The sequence below is a fragment of the Quercus robur genome, chromosome 10 (assembly GCF_932294415.1).
Source record: "Quercus robur chromosome 10, dhQueRobu3.1, whole genome shotgun sequence".
In the NCBI taxonomy this organism is placed as follows: domain Eukaryota; kingdom Viridiplantae; phylum Streptophyta; class Magnoliopsida; order Fagales; family Fagaceae; genus Quercus; species Quercus robur.
This window is the reverse complement of record NC_065543.1, coordinates 8,763,897-8,789,946: the sequence shown is the minus strand read 5'-3', so window position 1 is coordinate 8,789,946 and position 26,050 is coordinate 8,763,897. Positions and strand designations below refer to the sequence as shown.

The following is a 26,050-nucleotide window of genomic DNA, read 5'->3' as shown; positions in this document are numbered from 1 at the left end:
AAACATTGTGTTTTTTTATTTGGTAGAATAAGAGAAACATTTTAGTAAATTAATACACAATCACACAATGTACTGTTTCAAACAAACGCTTCTTTTTGGCTCCTTGGTAGTTACAAATTATGCACCTTTCACATTCGTTCCCACAAAAAAAAAATTCGAGTACACTTCTTTCTTATCTTTTTTTCTTCCCTATACGCTTCTCTCTCTCTCTCTCCCCCTCTCTCTAATAATTTATTTTCTGCACAACTTTGATACATTGCTCTATACAAGTTTTCCTCTATTTGCCAAATATATCATAACACTCTCCAATGGGATCTACGACTGTCTCTTCAAGGTACATAATTGGAACACTGTAAGTTGCATGTTTCACTTTTCTTTTTGGTGAAAAACAAGAAAAAAATATTAAATAAAGGTTTTTTTTGTTTTTGTTTTGTTTCTGTCTTAATTTTTTTGATTCATTTGTAGAACCAAGTGCAGGAATGGTGGACATAACAAGAACGGCTGTGGCCATATCAAGTAAGTTTATCAAGATCTGAATTTTTCTAACCGCTGGTATTTTATTTTTATTTTTGTTAATTTGGAATTCCGTTCTTTAATTTCTTAAATTTGAGTCCTAATTGATTCACATAACTTCACATATAGGATCATTGTCTCCTCAAAATATCAAAGACTGCCTCTCCTGTAAGAGTCTCTCCTCTATTTGTCTTTCTCTCTAATTTCTTCTTCTTTTTTTTAATTGAATTTGATCAGTCTGATTTACATTGTTATTTTAGATTTTCCAGTGATATATATGGGCCCCGAAGCAACATAGCAGATAAGGATACAGCAGTCAAGTTATTAGAATAATTGTAGCAGTTTATCCCAATCAAGTGACAGTAGTTTTCTCTATCATAAAAAACAAAAAAGTAGCAGTAGTTTTTTGCCTTTTTTGTTGATAGGGTCAAGTAGCAGTAGTTGGATTTGAAATAAACTCATTCTATTTTGTAGAGTAGATAAGGTGATTACGTTGGTTGTCATTACTCATTCGGATGTTATTATATCATTAGCCAATTGTTTCGGCTATTTTATACAGAAAAGTGATGAAATAAAGATCATTAGAAAATTTAAACCAACACTCTTTGATGTTAGGGTGTGCTGTCAATTAAGGGTTTCATTGTACATTTTTTTCTTTTTTTGCAAACTGATTATTAATGTACCTTCAAGCAAATTAAATATATATATATGATTATTATTGAATTATCACGTGCATCGCACGGGTTAGCGACTAGTATATATATATATATAAAAGAGTTTGAACGACATTACTTGATTGGCTGCTCAGTTTTTTAAGTCCCTTTATTTTGAAGCGATTGTTGCCTTTATCTTTTCTCTCCTCCTCTATCAAAAATATCAAAACGAGTTAGATCGAGTGACACATTAAACGAGGGTGAAATATTGGAGCCACTGATACAGAATGAATTCATCCGGTTTTTCTGCAGCTGATCAAGCATGTGGTAAGCCTGCGGAAACAGAGGTCAACATTGGCATGAAACCTGAATACCACAACGGTGCAGAAAAGGGTAAAATCGAGGTCTTCAAAGGTATTCCAGAGCCTCTTGACCACCTACTAACCCCAAATAGAAACACAATCCTTCATGTTCACCTCACAAGCCTAATTACAAGATCAGAAGATTCAGAATCAAAAGATTTAGGACCAGAAGATTCAGAATCATCAACAGCCTTTGTCGAAGAAATACTCAGAATTTGTCCCTCGCTGTTATGGCAAGCTAATGTCAAAGGTGAAACTCCCTTGCATATTGCAGCAAGGTATGGGCATGCTGCCATTGTGGAAGTTTTAATTGAACATGCAAAAAGTCCTCAACAAGACCTCGAAAGTGGGGTTAATAAAACGGTCAAGGAGATGCTGGAGACGACGAATAATGTAAAAGATGCGGCCTTGCATGAGGCTGTACGTAATAAACATCTTGAGGTATTGAAACTGTTGATCCAAGAGGGTCCAGATTTTTCATATTCTCAAAATGAAGCTGGTGAGACTCCACTTTACATCGCTGTCGAGAGAAATTTTGAAGATGTGGCGTTTCACATTTTAGATAACTGCACATCACCGGCTCATGATCGTCCCCTTGATACAACAACCTTGCATGCCGCAATAATTTGGAATGATGATAACGGTAACGTCTATTTCTTTTTTCAAAATTTCAGCATGCATGGTTGAGTAGAAAGTAATGCCATAACTTTTTCTGTCCGTAATGGGCTTATGTAATATACAAAAAATGCTTGATAAAATATATTTCACTATGAAATATATTTATTTAAAATGTACTAATAAAGAAAAAATCAATTAGAAAATTTATAGAAAAGAACGTGCATCATTTAGTTAAAATTTGGAATGCCTCCTCGGACACGCGAACATGGGCCCAATGTGCGTCCCCTCCATAGTGAAGAATCCATCCAGGTGAACGTGGGTAGGAGGGTAAGCCTCACACAGCAGGAAAGAAGAAAATGTAAGGTATCAGGGAGAAGTCACAACTGCCGCATTAAATGCAAGAAAGCTACTTTTTCAGCCGCATTAATGTGGAGAAGACAGGCGAACAGTATTACATTGGCCAATGCAACTCACAGAAAGATAAGGAAGATGTCCGATGGGACAAGCACTCAAGTGAAGGTTCAGATGCCTAATAAGTGTAAGGTTCTTATCAATTCAAGGAGGCTATATAAGAGAAGGAGATCCCCATGAAGAGGGGATCGGAGAATCAAGAAAAAAGAGAGAGAAAAAGGTGAAAGAACTCTATGGTCTATAAACAGAGTAAGAGGTGCACTTACACGTCTCCTCGGACCGATATCCTATTAAACGTAAATGGAATATTCTCACATTCAACATGTTGCATGGCATACATCTAATTGACGTTCACTTCGTCTAGTCCTAGCTCTGTAACCCACTCTCTACAAATTCATTGTCTGGGGACCTTTGGGCCAGAACCACTTACTCGTTAGGCCTGGGCCCCAAAAACCGCCCCTACAATTGGCGCCGTCTGTGAGGAGAACTTGTGTCTCGACAAGTGAAACAATAAGAGATTGAAGGATCAGGTCCGCGCCAAACCGGACGTGCAGAATCTCAACGACAGGACAACTTTCTAAATCTCGAACGAGCGAAGGACCAAGATAATCAACGAGAGGGCAATGTGAACACCTCTCACACGAGTAGAAGCCGCTCAAAAGGGAAAGATCACGCGTCCCACAAGCACAACGAGCGAAAGGCTCTACAGCAAGAGATTGATGATTTGAAGAAGAAGCTGCGTCAAGCCTAGCGAAAACGTCCTTCACCCGGCTCGGACACTAGCAGTGGTGAGGATGGCGAATACAGACGAAGGTCAAGAACCCCTCCGAGCGAGACTTTTTCCTATGAGGAAGAACGACCTCGCAAACGCGGCCACAAAAGCCCGTCTTACCAAGGCCTGGCCAATGACGCCATGAGCAAGGCCCTGGATCGCATCTCCCAGTCGCCATTCACACATAGAATAGAGAGGGCAGTGCTTCCTCGGCAGTTCAATCAGCCAACGTTTGCCATATACAATGGTCGAACTAACCCAGTGGAGCATGTGAGCCAATTCAACCAGAGGATGGCCGTCCACTCCAAGGACGAGGCGTTAATGTGTAAGGTGTTTCCATCCAGCTTGGGACCCCTGGCAATGAGATGGTTCGATGCCCTCCCGCCGAATTCCATAGATTCCTTTAAACAACTGACGCAGGCTTTTGGTTCCCGCTTCATCACCAGCACTAGAGTCCCTCGGCCCCTCGACTCCCTCTTATCCTTGTCCATGCGGGAAGGAGAAACGCTGAAGGAAACTACGATGACGTCGCCATTAGTACATTCAAAATGGGCCTGCCGACAGAGCATGGCATAAGAAAGTCCCTCATTGGGAAGCCAGTCACCAGCGTGCGACAACTCATGGACAGAATAGACAAGTATAAAAGGGTCGAGGAGGACCAGCAGATTGGGAAGGGTAAAGCGAAGGTTGCCCCTCAAGAGAGGAGGGACTTCAGGTTGGACCGCTTTAGCAGCAGTAATAGGCCGAAAAGAGATTACATGGAATAGTCTGGACCTACTGGGGCTCAGGCAGTCCATGCTGTGTTCCAAGAACCATTGCACAAGATCCTGGAGAAGGTGAAGTGCGAACCTTTCTTTCAGTGGCCGAACAGGATGGCAAGTGACCCCTTAAAACGCAATCAGAATCTATACTGCGCGTACCATCAGGAGCCCGGTCACACCACCAACGATTGCAGGAATCTGAAAAACTATTTGGATCGGCTTATCCGAGAAGGAAAGCTGAGGCATCTATTACACCGCCCTGAACAGTCAAATGTCGAAACCAAACAAGGCGCATTGAGGCCACCCATAGGCACGATAAATGTCATTCTTGCTGCACTTGGAAGAACCGGTTCTAGCCCGTTCAGAATAATGTCAGTGGACAGGTTCCCGACGGAGCCAGACGAGAGGGAATCCAAGAGAGCCAGAGTGAGTGCCACGCCATTAATCGGGTTCACGGAGGAGGATAAGTAAGGAACTATTCAACCCCATGAAGATGCCCTAGTCGTGACGCTCAGAATAGGAGGTTATGACGTGAAAAGGGTGTTAGTTGATCAAGGCAGCGCCGTGGAGGTAATGTACCCGGATTTATATAAGGGGCTGAACTTGAAGCAGGAAGACCTGTCGCCATACGATTCACCCCTGGTTAGTTTTGAAGGAAAAATCGTCATCCCGAAAGGCATAATTAGGCTGCCTGTGCAAACAGACTCAGACGTAGTGAAAGTGAACTTCATCGTCGTAGATGCATACTCCCCCTACACAGCTATTGTGGCCCGGCCATGACTTCATGCGTTAGGGGCTGAGTCGTTAACCTTGCACCAAAAAGTGAAGTATCCGTCAGGAGGTCAAGTCAAAGAGATAATAGGGAACCAATGAATGGCCAGACAATGCATGGTGTCGGTAATCTCACGACGACCAAGCAGCAAACCTTCCACTTCAGCCGGGAACATCTTATAGCAATCAATAACCCTGGTCCCAACTGCGAGTAGTGGAGGACCGGTCATGGAGGTGAGCTGTGAGAAGCTGGAGAAAGTGCTCGTCGGATCAGACCCTGAGAGGTTTTTTTAGATCGGCTCGGAATTACCAGCACAGGAGAAGTCAGCGCTAATTGATTTTCTTCGACGGAATGAGGACGTATTCGCCTGGGATCCCTATGAAGCCCCCGGGGTTGACTCAGATCTCATATGCCATCACCTTAATGTTAATCCGGCCATAACACCAAAGAAGCAACCTCCTCGGCGCCCGTCAAAGGAACATGCAGACGCTGTGAGAGAGGAGGTCGCAAAATTGAAGAAAGCTGGGGCTATCAAGGAAGTATTCTACCCCGAATGGTTGGCAAACACAGTCGTGGTAAAGAAGAAGAGCGGGAAATGGCGGGTCTACGTGGACTTCACGGACTTAAACAAGGCCTGCCCGAAGGACCCTTTCCCAATGCTGCGGATAGACAGACTGGTAGATGCGACTGTCGGACACCCCCGAATGAGTTTTTTGGACGCTTTCCAAGGCTACCATCAAATATCCCTGGCTGCCGAAGACCAAGAAAAAACTGCTTTCGTCACCCCAGTTGGCAACTATCATTATAAGGTGATGCCCTTTGGCCTGAAGAATGTTGAGTCGACCTATCAAAGGATGATGACCAAGATGTTTGAACAGCAGATGGGCAAAACCATGGAAGTGTATATAGACGACATGGTAGTAAAGAGCAAATTGGTGGCCGACCACATCAGAGACCTTGGCGAAGTGTTTCGAATCCTGAGAAAGTACAAGCTACGACTGAACGCATCCAAATGTTCATTTGGGGTGGAATTAGGAAAGTTCTTGGGCTATATGGTAACCCACCGAGGAATCGAAGTTAACTCTGACCAAATAAGAGCCATTCATAGCTTGCAGCCTCCTCGGAATCCCAAAGAGGTCTAGAAGCTTACTGGCATGATAGCTGCTTTAAACCATTTCATCTCCCGCTCAGCGGACAGATGCAGGCCTTTTTTCCTCCTATTGCACAAGTGGAAGGGCTTCGAATGGACTGAAGAGTGTGCTTTAGCTTTCCAACAGCTCAAGGAATACCTCGCCCGACCACCGATCATGTCCAGTCCCGATGCCGACGAGGTGCTATTCGCATATATCGCAGTCGCCTCTCATGCGGTGAGCCTAGTGCTAATCCGAGAGGACAATGGCACGCAGCGGCCCGTGTATTACGTAAGCAAATCGCTGCAGGAGGCAGAGACCCGGTATCTCCCCCTCGAAAAAGCTATATTGGCCGTCGTACAAGCCACGCGGAAGCTCCCCCACTATTTTCAGGCACATACAGTAATTGTGCTAACCTAACTTCCACTGAAATCAATCCTCCGTAGCGCCGACTACACAAGTAGAATAGCTAAGTGGGGAACAATCCTAGGCGCCTTCGACATTAGATACATGCCTCGCACCGCCATAAAAGGTCAGGTCCTCGCCGATCTAGTAGCTGAATTTGCGGAGCCCACCCTATAAAGGGTGGAAATGTCGGGGTCACCAAGTGCTGATGGGAAACTAGTCAACACGGTCTCTCAGCAAGAGCACAATAGGTGGAGAGCACACATCGATGGTGCAGCAAACCAAAGGGGCTCCGGGGTGTGACTCGTTCTAGTCTCTCCCGAAGGGATAACCGTAGAAAAGTCGTTGAGGCTCAGATTCTCGGCCACAAATAACGAAGCCGAGTATGAGGCATTGTTGGAGGGGATGTCTATGATCCGGAAATTGGGTGGGAAATGCGCAAGCATATTCTCAAATTCGAGACTCATAGTGGGACAACTAAATCGGGAATTAGAGGCGAAGGATGAAAGAATGCGAGGGTACCTTGCTCGGGCTAAACACCTGCAGACCCATTTCGATGACTTCCGTTTAACGCATATACCCAGAAGTGAGAACAACCATGCTGATTCTCTCGCAACACTGGCCACCTCCTCGGCTCAGCCCCTTCCACGGGTTATTTTAGTTGAAGATCTCTGCCGCCCAACGGAAGAGGAGCCCAACAGTATTCAGGTACACAACGTCGGGGCAGGACCTAGCTGGATGGACCCTCTGGTGCTGTTCTTAAAGCACGACACCTTACCGGACGATAAAGTTGAGGCTAACAAAATCAGGAGGAGAGCTTCTCGATTCTGGCTGTCCGAGGACTCCAAACTTTACAGACGCTCGTTCTTAGGGCCATACTTGCTGTGTGTGCACCCAGGGGCTACGGAACTCATCCTAGAGGAGTTACATGAAGGGATTTGTGGAAGCCACACGGGGGGCAGGTCCCTCTCCCACAGGGCCATGACGCTGGGTTACTAGTGGCCGAGCATGCATAAAGAGGCTCTGGAATATGTGAAGAAGTGCGACTAATGCCAAAGGTTCACCCCGAACATACATCAGCCAAGCGAAGTACTTAACCCGTTGTTCAGCCCTTGGCCATTCGCACAATGGGGCTTAGACATACTAGGGCCGTTCCCCAAAGCAGCTGGGAACAAGAAGTTTCTTCTCGTCGGCACCGATTACTTCACAAAGTGGGTCGAAGTTGAGGCGCTAGCAAACATCAAGGACGTCAATGTCAAGAAATTTGTCTGGAAAAATATTATCACTAGGTTCGGGACCCCGCACACCCTGATCTCGGACAATGGCCTCCAATTTGACAGCAAGGCCTTTAGAGAATATTGCAATGAGCTGGGGATTATCAACCGATACTCCACACCAGCCTACCCACAGGGTAACGGACAGGCGGAAGCCATCAACAAAACCATAGTGAATGGACTGAAGAAGAGGTTGAACGACGCGAAAGGGAGGTGGGTTGAAGAGTTAGCCCACGTCTTGTGGACATACTGCACCACGCCTCGCAGGTCCACAGGAGAAACCCCCTTTTCATTGACCTACGAGGCCGAGGCTGTCATCCCACTGGAGATAAACTTCCCCACCCAGAGGACTACTGCCTTCAACCCCATTGTTAACAACAGCCTTCTGGAGAAAAGCCTGGATCTCCTCGAAGAGAGAAGGGAAAGTGCGATGGTTCACCTAGCTTATTATCAGCAAAAGCTCAAACAGGGCTACGACGCCAAGGTGAAGTCAAGGCCCTTGACGCCCGGGGATCTAGTGTTGAGGAAAGTCCTGGGCACCGCAAGGAACCCTGCATGGGGAAAGCTTGGACCAAACTGGGAGGGCCCATACCGTATCACATCCGTAGCCGACATTGGGGCGTACTTTTTGGAAGACTTGGACGAACATGTAGTACCACGTCCGTGGAATGTAAATAACCTGAAAAGGTACTGTTATTAATGAAAGACACCACGTTTGATGCCGTGTTACTGTACAGCTATTTGGGTTAAGTGTTAAATAGAACCCAAGTCCTGCATGGCTCCTCGGACCACAGACTTGGGGGAAATTAACCACGCAACGATTCTCAATAAGTGTTAAACAGAACCCAAGTCCTGCATAGCTCCTCGGACCACAGACTTGGGGGAAATTAACCACACAACGATTCTCAATTAGTGTTAAACAGAACCCAAGTCCTGCATGGCTCCTCGGACCACGGACTTGGGGGAAATTAACCACGCAACGATTCTCACTAAGTGTTAAACAGAACCCAAGTCCTGCCCGGCTCCTCGGACCACAGACTTGGGGAAAATTTACCACGAAGCAATTCTGTCTAAATTATTAACTATCATTCTTTGCACATTCGTTCATTCACGCTTGGTTTTTCAGCAATTAATGGCAGAATAAACATCCATTTATGATAAAAACAGAAGAGAAAGTAAAACAACAAGAAGAAAAGGAAACGACAACTTTCATTAAAATCCCCAAAAGCAATCCTTTTACAACCATTAAACAGAACAAAACATGAAAGGTCTAACAAGAAAGATCCTACACTACTTTCCTAAATCTGATCCCTGAGCAGGCCTAGGTTGGTCGTCCGCTAGCTGTGGCCCCGGAACAGTCTCCTTAGCCTGTGCAACAACCTCCCTGATTGAAAGACTGTCCTCGGGCAACTTGTCTTTCCCGGCCGGCTGCGCACCCTCAGCTTCAAGCGTAGCGGAGTCCGAGGCCAAAGCCTTCGTAGGGAGAGGCTCTTCAGTCGCGACCTCGTCAGGGATCTCACGAACGTCCTCAGGAAAAAAGATGTTCTCAGTTTTCCTAAGGTCGGAATCCGCTAGGACTGCCGCCCGGTCCAAGGCCACACCCCAAGACAGGGTGATGTATTCCCTGCATACAGTGGCCACCTCTTCGGCCAGCCTGACCTCAGTGTCCTTGACCCCGCGATCATAAGAGGCTGCCACTGCCTTCTCGGCCGCCTCCCTCGCCAGGCGGGCCTCCCCCTTAACCTTTGCAAGCTCGGCCTTGAGATCTGAAACCGCCTGCTTCTCTGTCCTAAGATTTTCCTCGGATTGGCGGAGCTGTAGGCGCAGATCCTCAGCTTGCTTAGTGGCATTTTTGAGGCCGGCTTCCGCGCTGTCCCACCCCTTCTTTATCTCCTTTACTTCATGGCTCAGGCTATCATTTTCTTTCTTGAGGTCGCCAGTAGCCCTCTCGGCAATGCGGCGAGACTGAGCCTCATTATGAAGGTCCTCATGTGCCTTTTTGACCCACTCCTCAGCAACGAAGATTTGCTGAGTGACCTGCACCAGGAAAATAAAAGCTTAATGAAAGAGGATGGTGAATAAATGGATGCGTGACAAGAGAACGAGATAGTAAAAGTTTTCGCTTACCATTGCCATGTCCCTCTTCAGCGACATGAAGAGTTCTGGTTGCTGAGTATCCCGGAGCCCCTTCATGTCGCGAGGCAAAAGAAGAGGCTACTGTAGGGCCTCAGCCAAGAACGACGCCTCCCGTCGTTGGGATTCCCACAAGGTTGCATCCCAGGAAATTGGAGCGCCATCCAGTTCGAGCCGCGGCGACCATATCTGTTGTTCCCTCCGAATAGCCGCCTCGTCTCGGCTGTCAATGGATTTGGTCCTCTTCTTTTTGGGTTCCTTGGTCTCTTTACCCTTCTTCTGAGGTTTGGCTTTTTCTTGGCCAACCTCACCCTCCTCCAACTCCCTCACAGGCCTTTTTCGCCTTAAATTGGGCATAGGCTGCAGCGTCACATCCGATGTGGGAGGAGGAGGAAGAGGAGCCTTGGAGGTTGGCTGCTCCTTTGAGGCATCCTTGGAGGACTGCCCTTTATTCCTATTGGCAAGGAGGCCCTTGAGGCTAGACCTTTGTCTCAAGTCCATTCCTTCTTCTTCTTCAGGCTCTTGGCTGGTACTAACTTGTGCGGTTACTAAACCCAAGTCAGGGGCTGCTGAGGCGCGGTCCAGATCTGAATCAGAATCCGAGAGCTCTACTATCCTGGCCGACATCTCTCCCTCCTCGGTAAAGTGAAATTGGTCTATCTGATCCTCCAAAGACGAGTGCGAGGAACTGGCTTCTTCCTCTGGGATAACTACTACGGGAAAGGCACGCTGAGCAGGCAGTTGGACGGGGGGTAAATCTCTCGAAGCAAGAAAGCCTGGTACAGAGACGTCTATCCGTGCCAATCGCAGACTACCTGCCCTAATTGCTTGGCCGGGCTCCACTAAGGCACGAGTGAGGGGCACGTAGTCCAAAATCAAAGGCGCGGATCACAATTGCCCATCTGAACTCACGTAAATCTCAGACCTTAGAAGGAAGTTGAGTGCCTGGACGTTGACCAAACTAAGGCGAGGAGTCGTATGCTGCTTGTCTGCAAGATCCGAAGAGAGGGATGTGTTAGTCCGAGGAGGCAAACAAGCAAAGTCAGAATAAAATAAATAAATAAATAAATAAAAATAAAAAATAAAAAATAAAAAAAAAGAGGGAGGGAAAGATTAAAACTAAAATCCTTTCCAAGGGATCTAACTCTATGGTGCCCCACCTGGTTTTCCTGCCTTGACTGGGCAGTGAAGACCGTCGTGCCACGGCCCGGAAAAGATCAAAAGGTCGTCCTTCAAGCCTTTGTTGGACTTGGGAAGGCAGGATATCAACCTCACCTCATCGGACCTGGACTTTAAGTAATATGAGTCGCCGAGGCTGTGCAATTCATATAGATGAACCACATCATGCCATGAAAGGCCGAGGTTCATCTGATTGTTCAAGACCTCTATGCACCCCAGGATCCGGAACATATTCGCGACGCATTGGTGAGGGGCCAACCTATGACCACGCAAGTAATCCCTAGTTATCCTCCCCATAGGGATGGTCATTCCTCCTTCCACAAAGGCTATCATCGGAATGGCCACCTGCCCCGTCCTTCTCTTGATAAAGAGCTCCTCCAGATGACAATACTCTAGACCTACCTTCGGCGGAATACAGTATTTGGCCCTGAAGCCTTCCATACCGACCGGGGAATCTACCAACTTATCAAGCTTACCCATCCCCCTAATCCTAGGTGACGCGAAGACGATTTACTTAAGAAATAACTCCGGAAAAAGGGCAATGGAAAAAGGAGTGTGCACTTACGGGTGAGGAACTGGCAGGAAATCTTCAAGGGGACGACTGCGAAGGCTTGAACGCTTTAAAAGGGAGAGTGCGAGAGTGCTCTGAGTGCTCGAGTGCTTGTCCAAAAACAAGAAGGAAATGCCTTTGAAAGTATTATGTATCTAGGAGAAGCCGGACAGACATCTTCCCGCCTAGGGAAACGGAAATGATCCCAACCGTTGATCTAGCGTCCAACCGTCGGATCAAAATATCTAAAACCGCTAAAAGCAGTAATTAGCGCCGCATGGGATCATTAACCACCTCCGTCATTAATGAGGCACGTGAGAAGCATACCTCCGCGCAAGTAAAGCAGGGACCCACAGTAAATGGTCCTATGAATGTCAAAATCCCGCCCTTCCTCCTCGGACAAGAGAGACGGAGCCGGAATTTTGAGGGGCTATTGTAGGGATGAAATTCCCAAAATCAACAAATGGGCCTATGGACCCACACAAAGCCCAACTATGACCCAACGGGGAATAGGGGCCCGAGTGACTTCTGGCCCAACCCTGTTGAGCCCGGTTTGATCCAAAAGACGTCAGAGGAGGAATGCCTCCTCGGACAAGCGAACATGGGCCCAATGTGCGTTCCTTCCACAATGAAGAATCCATCCAGGTGAACGTGGGTAGGAGGGTGAGCCTCACACAGTAGGAAAGAAGAAAATGTAAGGCATCAGGGAGAAGTCACAACTGCCGCATTAAATGCAAGAAAGCTACTTTTTCAGCCGCATTAATGTGGAGAAGACAGGCGAACAGTATTACATTGGCCAGTGCAACTCACAGAAAGATAAGGAAGATGTCCGATGGGACAGGCACTCAAGTGAAGGTCCAGATGGCTAACAAGTGTAAGGTTCTTATCAATTCAAGGAGGCTATATAAGAGAAGGAGATCCCCATGAAGAGGGGATCGGAGAATCAAGAAAAAAGAGAGAGAAAAAGGTGAAAGAACTCTATGGTCTGTAAACAGAGTAAGAGGTGCACTTACACGTCTCCTCGGACCGATATCCTATTAAACGTAAATGGAATATTCTCGCGTTCAACATGTTGCATAGCGTACATCTAATTGATGTTCACTTCGTCTAGTCCTAGCTTTGTAACCCACTCTCTACAAATTCATTGTCTGGGGACCTTTGGGCCAGAACCACTTACTCGCTAGGCCTGGGCCCCAAAAACCGCCCCTACAATGATAATGTGAAAAAATCTTGGCTTCCAAACGCATTTATGTGACAACATTAGAATAAATCAATAACAATCAGAATTGAATTTTATATATCTCTCAAAAAAAAAAAAAAGAATTTTATATTATTATATAAAAGTATATACATTTTTTTTCTCTCTCTCAAAAAAAAATGTAATATATATGCGACAGCGGATAGTTGGCTTTATCACATTTTTATAATGAATACGAAACCCAAAGATTATGTATTTCGTCTATCAAATCGGTAAAATATATAAGAATGTGTAATATATATGAAATAATAATTCAACAATTAAATAAATTTGTAACTAAGTTATAGTAGTAATCTTATAATATCTAAGAATGTGTAAGAATTTATTATTTTTGTCAATTTACTAATTTAACCTCATTTTTAAGTTTTAGGTAGGGGTATTTTTTTACAGTAAAAGAAGTAATAACTAACTTTCTTTTGTCAATTTACAATTTTAACTTCATTTTTTAAGTTGTTGGTTAATTAATTTAGGGATATTTTTAACAGGAAAAAAAAATCAATAATTAACTTTCTAAATCCTCTTAATATATACAGATAACAATTTTTTAATATGTATTTACAGAAGGTTATGGATTACCCAACTTTTATACGCTCGGTAACAGGATAACTATTTATTAATGATCAAGGTCAAACTTTGCAAGTAAACCTTATGTGATTATAGATGTGAAGAATGGGGATGAAACTAGAATTTTATTTTGGTAGGTTAAATTATTAATTAAAAAAATTAATCATTCAAAAATAAGAAGTATTCTAAAATTTCAAATAAAATTATTTTGTGAAAAATATTAACATTGATTCAGTACTAACAAGATATAAAACAAATGAAAAAAAAAAAAAAAAAACACTAAAAACTATGTCTACATATATAATACATTTCAATTCAACCACTTATATTCAACCAAAATTAAATTCGAAGTTTTTTAAAACTCTAAAAGTTTTATATTTGATTTTGGATTATTTAAAGTAAAAAAATGTGTACAAATCATATTACATTTTCTTGCAAATCTTAAAGATTTTCATTTTGTAGAAACTAGAAGGATAAGTACAAGTTTAACTATTTAACCATTTTATAAGCAAGTTGATAGTCTATTGATTATCTAGACAACCATTAGCACAGTTAAAAAAATCTTTGAAAAATTTGTGTGTACAAATGCCAAACCTTATAATAGTAAAGTTCCATTGTCATGAGTAGATTTTTCATGATCTGTGAAGCTCTTGTAGATGATCTACAAAGTCTATTTTAAAAAAAATCCAAACATACACAACAACAACAACAAAAACAAACAAACAAACAATTCTTTAGGTGGAGTTGAACAACTCGATTGGTATCACCCAAATCACAAACTCCTAAACTTCTATATATATATATATATATATATATTTGGTTCCCAAATAACAGACAATCAAAGTATAAAGGCAAATACAAATATAATTACTTTGTCATGTGGCTATTTTATACTTGGGTATTTTTTTGGGTCAGAGTTCAATCTAAGAATTCCAGTTTTCAATCTTGGGAGGGCCGTATATAAATTTTTTTGACCCACAACTTTCAAATGTTATATACAACATTTATATACTATTTAGTTTTGGTCAAAATACAATGTTTGTTCTAAATTTTTATCCATGATTGATTTTAGTTCTTCAGGGGAAAAAAAATTAGTACCTATAATTAAAAGTGATCACTATTGTTTAGTTTGATTTTCAAAAATGCCAATAAATTGGGCATATCAATCCAAGTTCAAAATTAAAGGGGAGTTAACAAAGAAGAAATGCACAGACTCAAACTCCTAATAAAGACAAAAGGAATATCCATTAAAGTGTTGAACAAATGGTGCAAATAATTGCCTTCAATGTTACATAACAAAGTTGGAAGAATTGGGGGGGGGGGGGGGGGGGGGGTGGGTGTTGATAAAGGAGAGAGAGAGTAGACACTGCTTGTGCTTGCACACACATATACACCATTTTCTTAAGTTGCTGTATTTACCCGAAGTCAGAGTGCCCTACAATTGTAGTAAGTTTCTTTCCAAGATCAACTTGCTAACATCTTCACCAAGCCTCCTTTACTAGGACGTTTTCTTGCTTTAACTTCCAAAGTCAAGTTGACATCACTTCACCCAACACAAGTTTGAGAAGGGTTGTTAGCATATAAACCCATGGAGTTCCACCCATAGTTGTGGGTTTCTTGTACATCACACTTTATCTAGCTATATATAAGGTAAACTCTTGTACTTTATTACACACAATCTTTCAACTTTAATAGGAACATGAATCACCCCAAAAGAAACTTGCTAAATCTATGGGAACTATTCAGATTGCATTAAATGTAAATGATCTACTTATTTTAGCTTAAGGTAATTATTCCGGATTTTATGGCAAATGCAATATTAGTATTTTTATTTGTATTTGTAGCCAGGGAATGAGTTTGATCATAGGCCTTTAACTTTTACAACTATTCTCAGCTCACTATCTAAACCCCAAGCTTTAGTCATAATTGAAGGATGATATGCCAGTTTTTACTCTTTAGTTTGACCATGTCATCTAAGTAATTAAAAGTGATTACTTTAAACATTAGGAACTAAAATCACTTACGGACTAATTTTTAGGAACCAATGGTACGTTTAAGGATTAAAATCACTTGTGGACAAAACTTTTGGAACCATTATTATGTTTAAGATTGCTTTTTTTTATTTTTATATATAATAAATTTTAATGGACCATGGTGCTTTTAGTCTAATAATAGTTTTGTCACTGATGGGAAATTCTATAAGATTTTTTTTTTGGTTGATAATATGATACAAGTTCTATTTTCTAATAAAATGATAACAATGGACTACATAATGGAAATAGCTATTACCTTAAATTATTTCACCCTTATGGGTGCAATGAAAAATGTCTCATTTTAACCCCAAGGGACTAGTTAAGTGGTTTCTAATAGCTTATGATATCTATGAGATTTTAGGTTTGAAACCTCTTGCTAGCTTATGGGATTTTTCTTTAAAATAACCTAGTGTGTGTGAGATAGGACTGCATATACCTAAGGGAATAGTTAGATACACCAGGAAGACTAGAACTCTAGATACCCTCATTTGTTGGAAAAAAAAAAAAAAAATTGTCGCCTTCTTAATGGGGGAATGACACCTCTTTTAAGTCTTAATTCAATTTTGACAAATATGCAAAACACATCCTCTAAATTTTACTAGAATTCATTTCAAACCTTTAACTTTACTTTTATTCAATTAAATCTTCTAAGATTCATATTTGTTCAATCAAGGCCTTCTGTTAGCCATTGTTACCCAGCTCTATTAAACATAGTATTTTTTGAATATTTAATAACTAACAATATTATTTTACTATTATTTCAAAATCCATATAACATGGCCTTCACATCCTCTCTCTCTCTCTCTCCAAGTGCCGGTCTAGAAAAAATTATCTCCCCCACGATGAGCTATTTAGATCCTTCATCGAAAATGTCTATCACATTCTTAGAGTCCGTTTCAGAACAGCTTATTTAGTTGAAACTGAAAATATTTTTGCTGAAAATACTGTAAATAAAGTAAAATACTAGAAGTAGGACCAATTAAATAGTACCAAAAAGTGTAATAGGACTCATAAATAGTAGGAAAAATAAGCTAAATAGTAAAAAAAAAAAAAAAAAACTGTCTTTTTCAATCAATATGCCAAATGCAACTTTAGTGTTATACTTTATTAATTCTTTATAAACTATATCATGTTTCTTTTTTTTTCTTTTTTTCTTTTTTTTTTTTAACTTTTTTTACTTTATAAGGGGGAAAGAATGAATGTGTAACATACTACAATTGGTACTGATGGAACACAAATCCGTCAGTGAATGAGCAGATGGAATCACTCGTGGGATGTGAAGGTTTGCTCGTCGAGGGACACCGGTGTGGCGCCTGCCACAAAGTCTCCGATGCCAAAGTTAGGATCACAGTTAAACACAATAAAGAAATAAAAGATAGTTTCAGAGTATTTTTTGCATGTGTCTTCTTCTGTTGGTTGTGTGAGAGTTTTATACCTGAGCCCATAAGGGCTAGCCGTTGAGGCTGTTAATGCTTTCTTTTGTAACGCACCTGGCCAGTAATGAGACTTTCAATAGGCCCTCCAACGGTCTTCTTGGTTGATTTGGTAACTGCTTGGATCATTGATTGATCGCATTGAATAACTCTCTGCCTCGTCAGTGATGATGGCTTCCTTCGTTGTTTCTGATCACTTCGTCATGGATGATTCTCCCGTCAGTAATGTTATCTTCGTCAGCGGGATGTAGAGTCGTCATTCCCGTCAGTTGCCCCCCAGGTTCTGGGATCGTCGGTGACCCGTCATGACGATCACAGAAGATGAAAAGTTTTTCTTGTGACTCTTGGGGTTCTGTTCCGCCTTTAATGCTTAGTGGCGGCGTTACACGCAATCATGGCCACGTGGCGCTTGATGGTCTGTGGAATTAATGGCATGACCCTTGGGTTTCCCGCTGGTTTTTCAATCGTTTTTGGCCCACATTTAAAACTTCTCATTTTCAACTTTTCGTTTATTTCTCAGAGAGCAAAAGCAAACCAGTTTTTTAGTGATACTCTGAATATTTTGTGGCTTCCTTTCTTCTCCGATTTGCCTTGCGCTGCTTCTGTCGTTCCGCCATTGAAGGTATGTTCTTCTTTCCTTTTTCTTTCTTTTTTTTTTCTTCTTTTACTGTATAATTTCTGATTTGCTATTCCCTTTTCGCTTCTATTCTGGTGTTGGCTTTTGTTTTTCTTTTGGGGTTTCAGTTTCGTACCTTGTTTTCCTTTTGATTTCTGTACTTTCCATGGTTGATAGCTTAGAGGTTAGGATAGCTTGCCCGTCGATCTCCTTCCTTTTTGCGCGTCTAGGGGGGTCTTTGGGTACTTACCCTTTTTTAGAAAATTTTGTGTACGAAGGCAATAGTCTGAGCGTCGTTTTGAGTGATTTGTTGCCATTGCTCCGTCAATCGCTAAATTGGTTTGAGGGTTTAGGAGGGAGAAGATTAATGTCTGAGGTTAGGTCTAGTGACCTCGAGACTGGGCTATCGTCCAGTGGTGGCCCGGCTGAAGGAGATACCGCCGTCTCTGGTTCTCGAGAGGTTAGGGCTTTTTATGCCCTTAGGGAGATTTGTGGTCTGGATGACGAGACCGTGAATAGATTTAAGGATAGGTTTCAATTTCCATCTAGGGTTCGTGTTCGTCGTCCCAGGGAAGAAGATAGGGCTTGTCACTTCTTTCCAGGCGAAATATGTTTTTATGAGTCAGCCTTCACCTGTGGGCTTAGGTTCCCCGTCCACCCGTTCCTGATGGAACTTTTAGATCATTTTGGTATAACCCCTGGACAGCTCATGCCAAACTCGTGGAGGATCGTCATTAACTGTATGCAAATATGGTTGGCCTCCAACGGGGATATGATCAGGATAGGTGAGCTCACCTACCTATATCGTTTGAAAGAGTCTAAAGAGTGGGGATATTACGAATTAGTCCCTTGGGAGAGAAAGATTAGGATCGTCAAGGGATTGCCCTCGTCATTCAGGTATTGGAAGTCGCGCTTTTTCTTTGTGTCTGGGGACGACTTCGAGACCCAATCTAGCAGTGATTGGGGTGATATCCCGAGGTTGCTCCGTCGGTGGGGAACCCCGACCTTAGGTGCGTCAGTATTTCTCCCCGTTGTTTCAATCTTGCCAATTTTCAAGTTCTGATCTTGCTGACTTCTTTGTTTCTTTGTTTGGTATAGTTAAGAGACGGCCTGGGCTGAAGAGACGATATAAGGAACGCATAGAGACTGCCATCGGGTACGCTGAGACGATTGAGAGCTGGGACGAGCTGTTTGACCCTCGATCTCTTGCGTTTTACAACCTTGGTCCTGACCCATCTCCTTTCGTTCTTCGTCAGCTTGGCATTGAAGGCAAAAAGAGTAAGTTTTAACTTCGTCAATGCTGATTCCCCTTACGTATACTTAAGCAATTTTTTGACACACTTTCTTCTTGTAGAGATGACGACAAAGTTCAACAAGGACATGTATGCAAAGATGAGGTCAAAGAAGGACGAACCCCTGTCCAATTTGGGAAAGAAGACTGTGCGAGTCACCGGGAAGGGTTCTGCTTCCATCCCGCTCAGCATCGTTCCTTCAATAGCTTCTGAGACGACGAGGACTGCCTCCCCGGCCGTTTCAATAGAAGAGATTCCTACTCCTAGCTCCAAAAGGCCGCGCGTGGTTGGCAAAGGAAAGGAGAAGACTGATACTCGTTCATCCACAATATGGGATGACGAGTCATTGGCCGTTGAAAGAGCTCACGAGGTCGTTACTTCAGCGGACTTGAAGGCTCTATCTGACTTGTCCTTAAACGATGTGGCTTTTCGTCATGTCCACAAACTTGTCCAGGTGTGGGGTTCTTCCCTCTTCATCATTTTTATTTTTTTTATTTTTTTATAGACGACTTCATAATTTCCTCCAGGTGCTGGGAGAGAGTATCCATATCACCGCTGAGTACCTCACTCAAGGGGCCAAGGTGGCGTCTCTGGCAACCCGGATGGAGGCTCTGGAGAAGGAGAACTCAGACCTGAGGACGAACCTGATCACTTCTATGGACGAGGCCACGACATTGAAGGAGAAGGTCAAGGTGCTGGAGGACGACCTCAGAGTTGAGCGCGGGTTGACTCAGGAGAAGGACGAGCAACTTCTGGCAGCCAAGGAGAAACTAGTGACCATCGCCGCTCGATCCGTGGAGGCTTTCCAGACCACTGACGAGTACAATACCGTGCTCTTCAGCTGGTATTTTAAAGGATTTGAGCTTCTCCGGAGGTACATGATCAAGCATCCTTCTGGAGTCAACCTGGAGAGCCTGGATTTGGAGGAGGTGGACAAGGAAATGGCCCTGGAGGAGGCGGCTTCGTCTTCTGCCCCCGGTGATGATGCTCCCGAACCTGTTGCTGACGTGCCGGCCAGTGAAGGCACAGCTGATGCTTGACTCTACATACTTAAAAAATTTTTTTTTTTTTTTTTTATTGTGGGTGCCCGTCTTGTTTTGGGCCTTTCTTTTTGTAAATCTAATTTCCAAACAATTTACTTTATTTTGAAAACAATGATATTGGCTCAGTGTTTATGGGCTGGAATGAAGCGTACTTACTTTTCTTCTTGATGTTCTGGTTGATTTACCTCCGTCCGTACTTTTTGTGCTTTGTTAATTAATTGTTGATTTAATGCACTGTGCTCTTCCGTTAGCTGACTTCTGCCATTTGACTTATGATCGTCCAGGCGGACTCTTGTCACTTGGTCTTTTAACCAAAGTATTATGGTCGTTGGTAACTTACATCCGTCAAGGCGGAATCTTGTTACTTAGTCTTTTTAACCATAGTATTATTGTCGTCGGTAACTTACATCCGTCAAGGCGGAATCTTGTTACTTTATTCTTTTTAACCATAGTATTATGGTCGTCGGTAACTTACATCCGTCAGGGTGGAATCTTGTTACCTTATTCTTTTTAACCATAGTATTATGGTCGTCGGTAACTTACATCCGTCAAGGCGGAATCTTGTTACCTTATTCTTTTTAACCATAGTATTATGGTCGTCGGTAACTTACATCCGTCAAGGCGGAATCTTGTTACTTTATTCTTTTTAACCATAGTATTGTGGTCGTCGGTAACTTACATCCGTCAAGGCGGAATCTTGTTAATCAGTGATTTATAGGCCTCATGGTCGACCTGTACTGCCTGCGCAAAAACATTGAAGGAATAATACTTTTATTAACTTCAGTAACGAGTGCATTCGTGTATTACATTTACTCATGGTATTTCTTTAAATGCTCAATGTTCCAAGGACGAGGGAGCTTTCGTCCGTCCATAGTTTCCAGATGGTAACTCCCTTGCCTAGAGTAGTGAACGACGCGGTATGGCCCTTCCCATGTAGGGCCCAGCTTCCCTTGAGTAGGGTCTTTAGTGGCTATAGTGACTTTGCGAAGGACGAGGTCCCCTATGGCCAAACGCCTGAGTTTGACCCTCTTATTGTAATACTCGGCCATTTTCTTTTGATACTGTGTCATTCTACTGGACGCATTGTCTCTTATTTCATCCAAGCAATCCAGGTTGAACCGCAGCCCCTCGTCATTGAGTCCCTCTCTGAAAGCTCCTCGCCTGATGCTTGTTACTCCAACTTCTACTGGGATCACTGCTTCTGAGCCGTAGGTAAGCCTGAAGGGTGTCTCTCCTGTCGGGGTTCTGGCTGTAGTCCTGTATGCCCACAAGACACTAGGCAGTTCTTCTGGCCAGGCACCTTTTGCTTCGTCCAACTTGGTTTTGATTATCTTGAGCAACGTCCTGTTTGTTACTTCCGTCTGTCCATTTGCCTGGGGGTGTCCCGGGGATGAGAACTGATTCTTGATCCCGAGGTCCGAGCAGAACTCTCTGAAGCCTTGGCTATCGAACTGCTTCCCATTATCAGATATGATCGTCAAAGGGATCCCGAACCTGCAGATAATGTTTTTCCACACGAAGCTCCGGATCCGAGCCTCAGTGATGGTTGCTAGGGCCTCTGCTTCAACCCATTTTGTGAAATAGTCAATAGCAACTAGAAGGAATTTTACCTGACCTTTACCTTGGGGCAGAGGACCGACGATGTCGATTCCCCATTGCGCGAATGGCCATGGGGAGGATATGGTCGTCATCTTCTCTGCTGGAAGCCGTTGTACATTTCCGTACCGCTGGCATCTATTGCATCTTCTGACGAGGTTAGCAGCATCCCCCTGCATGGTTGGCCAAAAGTACCCCGCTCTTATCACCTTGTTTACTAGGGATCTGGGGCCGGCATGGTCGCCACAGACTCCTCCGTGTACTTCTTCTAGGATGTATTTGGCCTCGTCCTCGTCGACGCACTTCAGGTAGGGCATAGAGAAGCCTCTTTTGTACAAGACGTCATTTAGGATCGTGAACCTGGCTGCTCTCTTTTTGACCTTTCTGGCTTCGTCAGTATTCTGGGGTAAGTGCCCGTCTCGGAGGAAGGATATTAAGGGCGTCATCCAGGTGTTTGTGCTCTGGGTGGTGAGCACTGCCACCTCTTCAATACTTGGGTATTTCTGAACTTCTATTGCCACGTCTGTGCTCGTCCTTCCTGCTTCTGACGACGCTAGTTTTGACACTTCGTCAGCTCCAATATTCTGGTTTCTTGGTATCTGGACGAAATCCGCTGTGTCGAACTCCTGGGTTAGCTGCCTCGTCAGTTTAAGGTATTTCTGCATCCTTTCTTCCTTTGCCTCGTACTCTCCACTGATCTGTCCGATTACTAGCTTTGAATCACTCTGGATAAGCAAGTTTTTGGCACCAAGAGCTTTTCCAAGCCTCAAGCCCGTCAATATTCCTTCATATTCGGCTTCGTTATTGGTGGCTGGGAACTCCAGTTGAACTCCATATTTCATCACTTCTCCGTCGGGGGTGGTTATGACGACCCCTACTCCCCCCCTCTTTTGGGCTGACGAACCATCTGTCTGTATTATCCATTTATCAACTTCGTCGGTAGTTCCTTCTTCATCTGGAAGAGTGAATTCAGCGATGAAGTCAGCCAGAGCTTGTGCCTTGATGGCTGCTCTTGGATGGTACTCGATGTCAAATTGACTGAGTTCGATTGCCCATTGGACCATTCTCCCTGCTGCTTCCGGTTTGTTCATTGACTTCTTGATTGGCTGGTCCGTCATTACAAGGATAGGATTTGACTGGAAATACGGTCTGAGCTTGCGCGAAGCTACTATAAGCGCGAACGCAATCTTTTCAATTCTTGGGTACCTGAACTCAGCTCCTTGAAAGGCCTGGCTGACGTAGTACACCGGGAGTTGCTTCTTGCCTTCTTCTCTAATCAAGGCTGCGCTGACTGCCGACGCTGATACTGCCAGGTACAAATATAGGTTCTCCCCTCCTTTGGACGGGCTCAGGAGAGGTGGAGTGCTCAGATATCGTTTCAACTCTTGGAACGCTGCTTCGCATTCGTCAGTCCAAGCAAAGGCCTGCTTGAGGGTTTTGAAAAAGGGCAAGCATTTGTCTGTGGCCCTGGAGACGAACCTGTTTAGAGCTGCTATCCTTCCCGTAAGTTTTTGTACATCCTTGACGGTTTTGGGTGGAGCCATGTCAATGATAGCTTGTACTTTTTCTGGATTGGCTTCTATTCCTCTCTAGGACACCATGAATCCCAGGAATTTTCCCGAGGCTACCCCAAAAACACATTTGCTAGGATTTAGCTTCATCTGGTGTTTTCTCAGGGTTGCAAAAGTCTCCTCCAGGTCGTCCAGATGAGCGAGCTCTTCCTTACTCTTGACGAGCATATCGTCTACGTATACCTCCATGTTTCTGCCAATTTGTTGGTTGAACATTTTGTTTACCAACCTCTGGTATGTAGCTCCAGCGTTTTTCAACCCAAAAGGCATCACCTTGTAATAATAGAGTCCCTGGCTGGTGATGAAGGCGGTCTTCTCCTGGTCTTCTTCAGCCATCTTTATCTGGTTGTACCCTGAGAAAGCATCCATGAACGTCAACAACTTGTGTCCAGCGGTAGAGTCCACGAGTTGGTCTATCCTTGGTAGAGGGAAGCTGTCCTTTGGGCATGCTTTATTCAGGTCAGTGAAGTCTACACACATTCTCCACTTTCCATTTGGTTTCTTTACCAGGACGACGTTGGCGAGCCATTCTGGGTAGTATACCTCCCGGATGAACCCAGCTGTCAATAGTTTGGTTACCTCTTCTGCTACTGCCTGATCTCGCTCTGGAGCGAAAGTTCTTCGTTGTTGCTGAACGGGCTTCCTGTTGGCGTCCACATTCAGTCTATGCTGGATGATCTCTGGAGATATGCCTGGCATGTCCTCGTGACTCCATGCAAAGACATCAAGATTCCCTTTAAGGAACTTTATGAGTTTCGCTCTCATCTCAGGGCTTAGCGTCGTCCCTATCCTGGTTGTCCTGTCCGCATTTCCTTCTACCAACTCCACTGCTTCCAGGATCTCCATTCTGTCTTCCTCTTTTTCTTCTATCGTCCACGTGTGGTTCTCCTTTCTTGCCAGTACGGCCTAGTAGCACTCCCTTGACAGGACCTGATCTCCCTTTACTTCACCTACACCATCGTCTGTTGGGAATTTCACCTTCAAACAGTATGTGGACGTTGCTGCCTTCCATTTGTTTAGGGTAGGCCTCCCAATGATGACATTGTAGGACGAGGGGCAATCTACAACCAGGAAATCTACTTGTTTGGTCAGCTGCAACGGATAGGTCCCTGCTGTCACCGTCAGAGTCACTATACCCCTGGGGTAGACCCTGTCTCCACTGAAACTGACAAGCGGAGAGTCAAAAGGACGGAGCCTTTTTGGATCTAACTTCAACTGCTGGAAGGCTGGGAGGTAGATGATATCCGCCGAGCTTCCGTTATCAACAAGGATCCTTCTGGTATTGAACCCTTCTATATTCAGCACTATGACCAGAGGATCGTTGTGAGGCTATTTCACTCCCCTGGCGTCTCCTTCATTAAAGGACATATCTTTGTATGTTCGTCGGTACTTGGACGGAGGAATGGCGTGGACGCTGTTTACCTGTCTGTGGTATGCTTTTCTAAGCGATTTGAATGACCCTCCTGAGAATGGTCCTCCCGTGATCGTGTTTATCTCCCCGATCACTTTGCGTGGAGGTTGGGATGTATGGTCGTCATCCCGAGTGAAGGATTCATTTTGGGTCCTGTTGTCGTCTCTGAACTTGCTATGTTCTCCTTTCTTTACAAATTTCTGCAACTTTCCTTTCCGTATTAACTCCTCTATTTGTTCCTTCAGGTCTCTGCAATCTTCTGTGTTGTGGCCGTGGTCTCTGTGGAACCGGCAATACTTGTTCTTGTCACGTACGTTGGGGGACGAGTGTAATGGCCTGGGCCATTTGAGATAATGCTCGTCCTTGATCTGCGTGAAAATCTTGTCAACAGGCATAACCAATGGAGTAAATTTTACCTGACGAGGATTTTTTTCATCTCTCCTTCTATTCCCGTCATTGTTCCGACGTTCTGGTCTGTCTCTCTTTTGCCCTCTGCGGTCGTCTTCCCGCTTGGACTTGTCTCCTAGCCTCTCGGTATCTTTTATGGCAGCTAGAGCGTCTTCCGCGTTCATGTATTTTTGGGCCTTCAGGAGCATCTCAGCCATTGTCTTCGGGGGGGTTTTTGGCAAGAGAGGCTACAAGGTCTCTGGATTTCAACCCTGCCTTGAAGGTCGTCAGTTGCACCTTGTCATCAGCTTCGTCCATCTCCAGAGTTTCCCGGGTGAATCGCTTGACATATGACCTCAGAGTCTCCTTCTCTCCCTGTCTTATGGTGAGTAAGTAATCTACTGGTCTCCTTGGGCGTTGTCCCCCTATGAAGTGACGCAGGAAAGCACTGCTTAGCTGATCGAAGTTGTCTATGGACGAGTTTGGCAACTTAGTAAACCATTCTCTTGCTGCTCCTTTGAGAGTCGTAGGGAAGGAACGGCATAATATCTCGTCAGGTGGTTGTTGAAGGCCCAGAGTCGTCTTAAAGGTATTAAGATGATCCTGAGGGTCCTTGAGTCCGTCGAATGGTTCTAACTGAGGCAGGCGAAACTTTGACGGCACGGGGCAATCAAGTACTGCTGCAGTGAAGGGCGAATCTGTAGCCCTTACCATCTTGTCTACACTCCGGTCTGTCTTTTCCTTGATAGCGCTCCTTAGTTCGTCCATCTCTTTCCTCATTTCCCGAAGAAGATCTGAGTTTTGTTCGTCCGGAGTAGTTGGTCTCCGGGGGGTTTCCCTCTGTTGGCTATCCCCCTCTCCCTCCGTGTTACCCTTGGACCGGTTTTCTTCCTGTTGAGCTTGTTGAACCTGCTGGAGCCGCAGCTTCATTTCCTGGTTCTGCCTGGTGAGTTCCTCAATGGTGGCTGCCAGGGCTTGAACTTGCTGGGCCAAGGCCGTTGAATCTGGGTTGGATTCCATCTGGATATGGTGAATTGATGGAAACTACGTTTTCGAATATAAATCTGAAAACTCGTTCCCACAGACGGCGCCAAACTGATGGAACACAAATCCGTCAGTGAATGAGCAGATGGAATCACTCGTGGGATGTGAAGGTTTGCTCGTCGAGGGACACCGGTGTGGCGCCTGCCACAAAGTCTCCGATGCCAAAGTTAGGATCACAGTTAAACACAATAAAGAAATAAAAGATAGTTTCAGAGTATTTTTTGCATGTGTCTTCTTCTGTTGGTTGTGTGAGAGTTTTATACCTGAGC

The 26,050-nt window shown here is 44.2% G+C and overlaps 2 protein-coding genes across 2 annotated transcripts; one reads left to right on the top strand and one right to left on the bottom strand.

Moving 5' to 3' along the window:
* The first annotated feature begins 1,453 nt into the window (after nt 1–1,453).
* LOC126703799 (protein ACCELERATED CELL DEATH 6-like) lies at nt 1,454–2,215 on the top strand. Its single transcript, XM_050402871.1, has one exon. The coding sequence runs from the start codon at nt 1,454–1,456 to the stop codon at nt 2,213–2,215; it is 762 nt and encodes a 253-aa protein (XP_050258828.1).
* Nucleotides 2,216–20,456: 18,241 nt separating this feature from the next.
* LOC126703798 (uncharacterized) lies at nt 20,457–23,785 on the bottom strand. Its single transcript, XM_050402870.1, has 3 exons — nt 23,447–23,785; nt 21,383–22,957; nt 20,457–20,513 (listed from the first exon to the last, which is right to left on the bottom strand). The coding sequence occupies exons 1-3, from the start codon at nt 23,783–23,785 to the stop codon at nt 20,457–20,459; spliced, it is 1,971 nt and encodes a 656-aa protein (XP_050258827.1).
* Between the last annotated feature and the right edge of the window lie 2,265 nt (nt 23,786–26,050).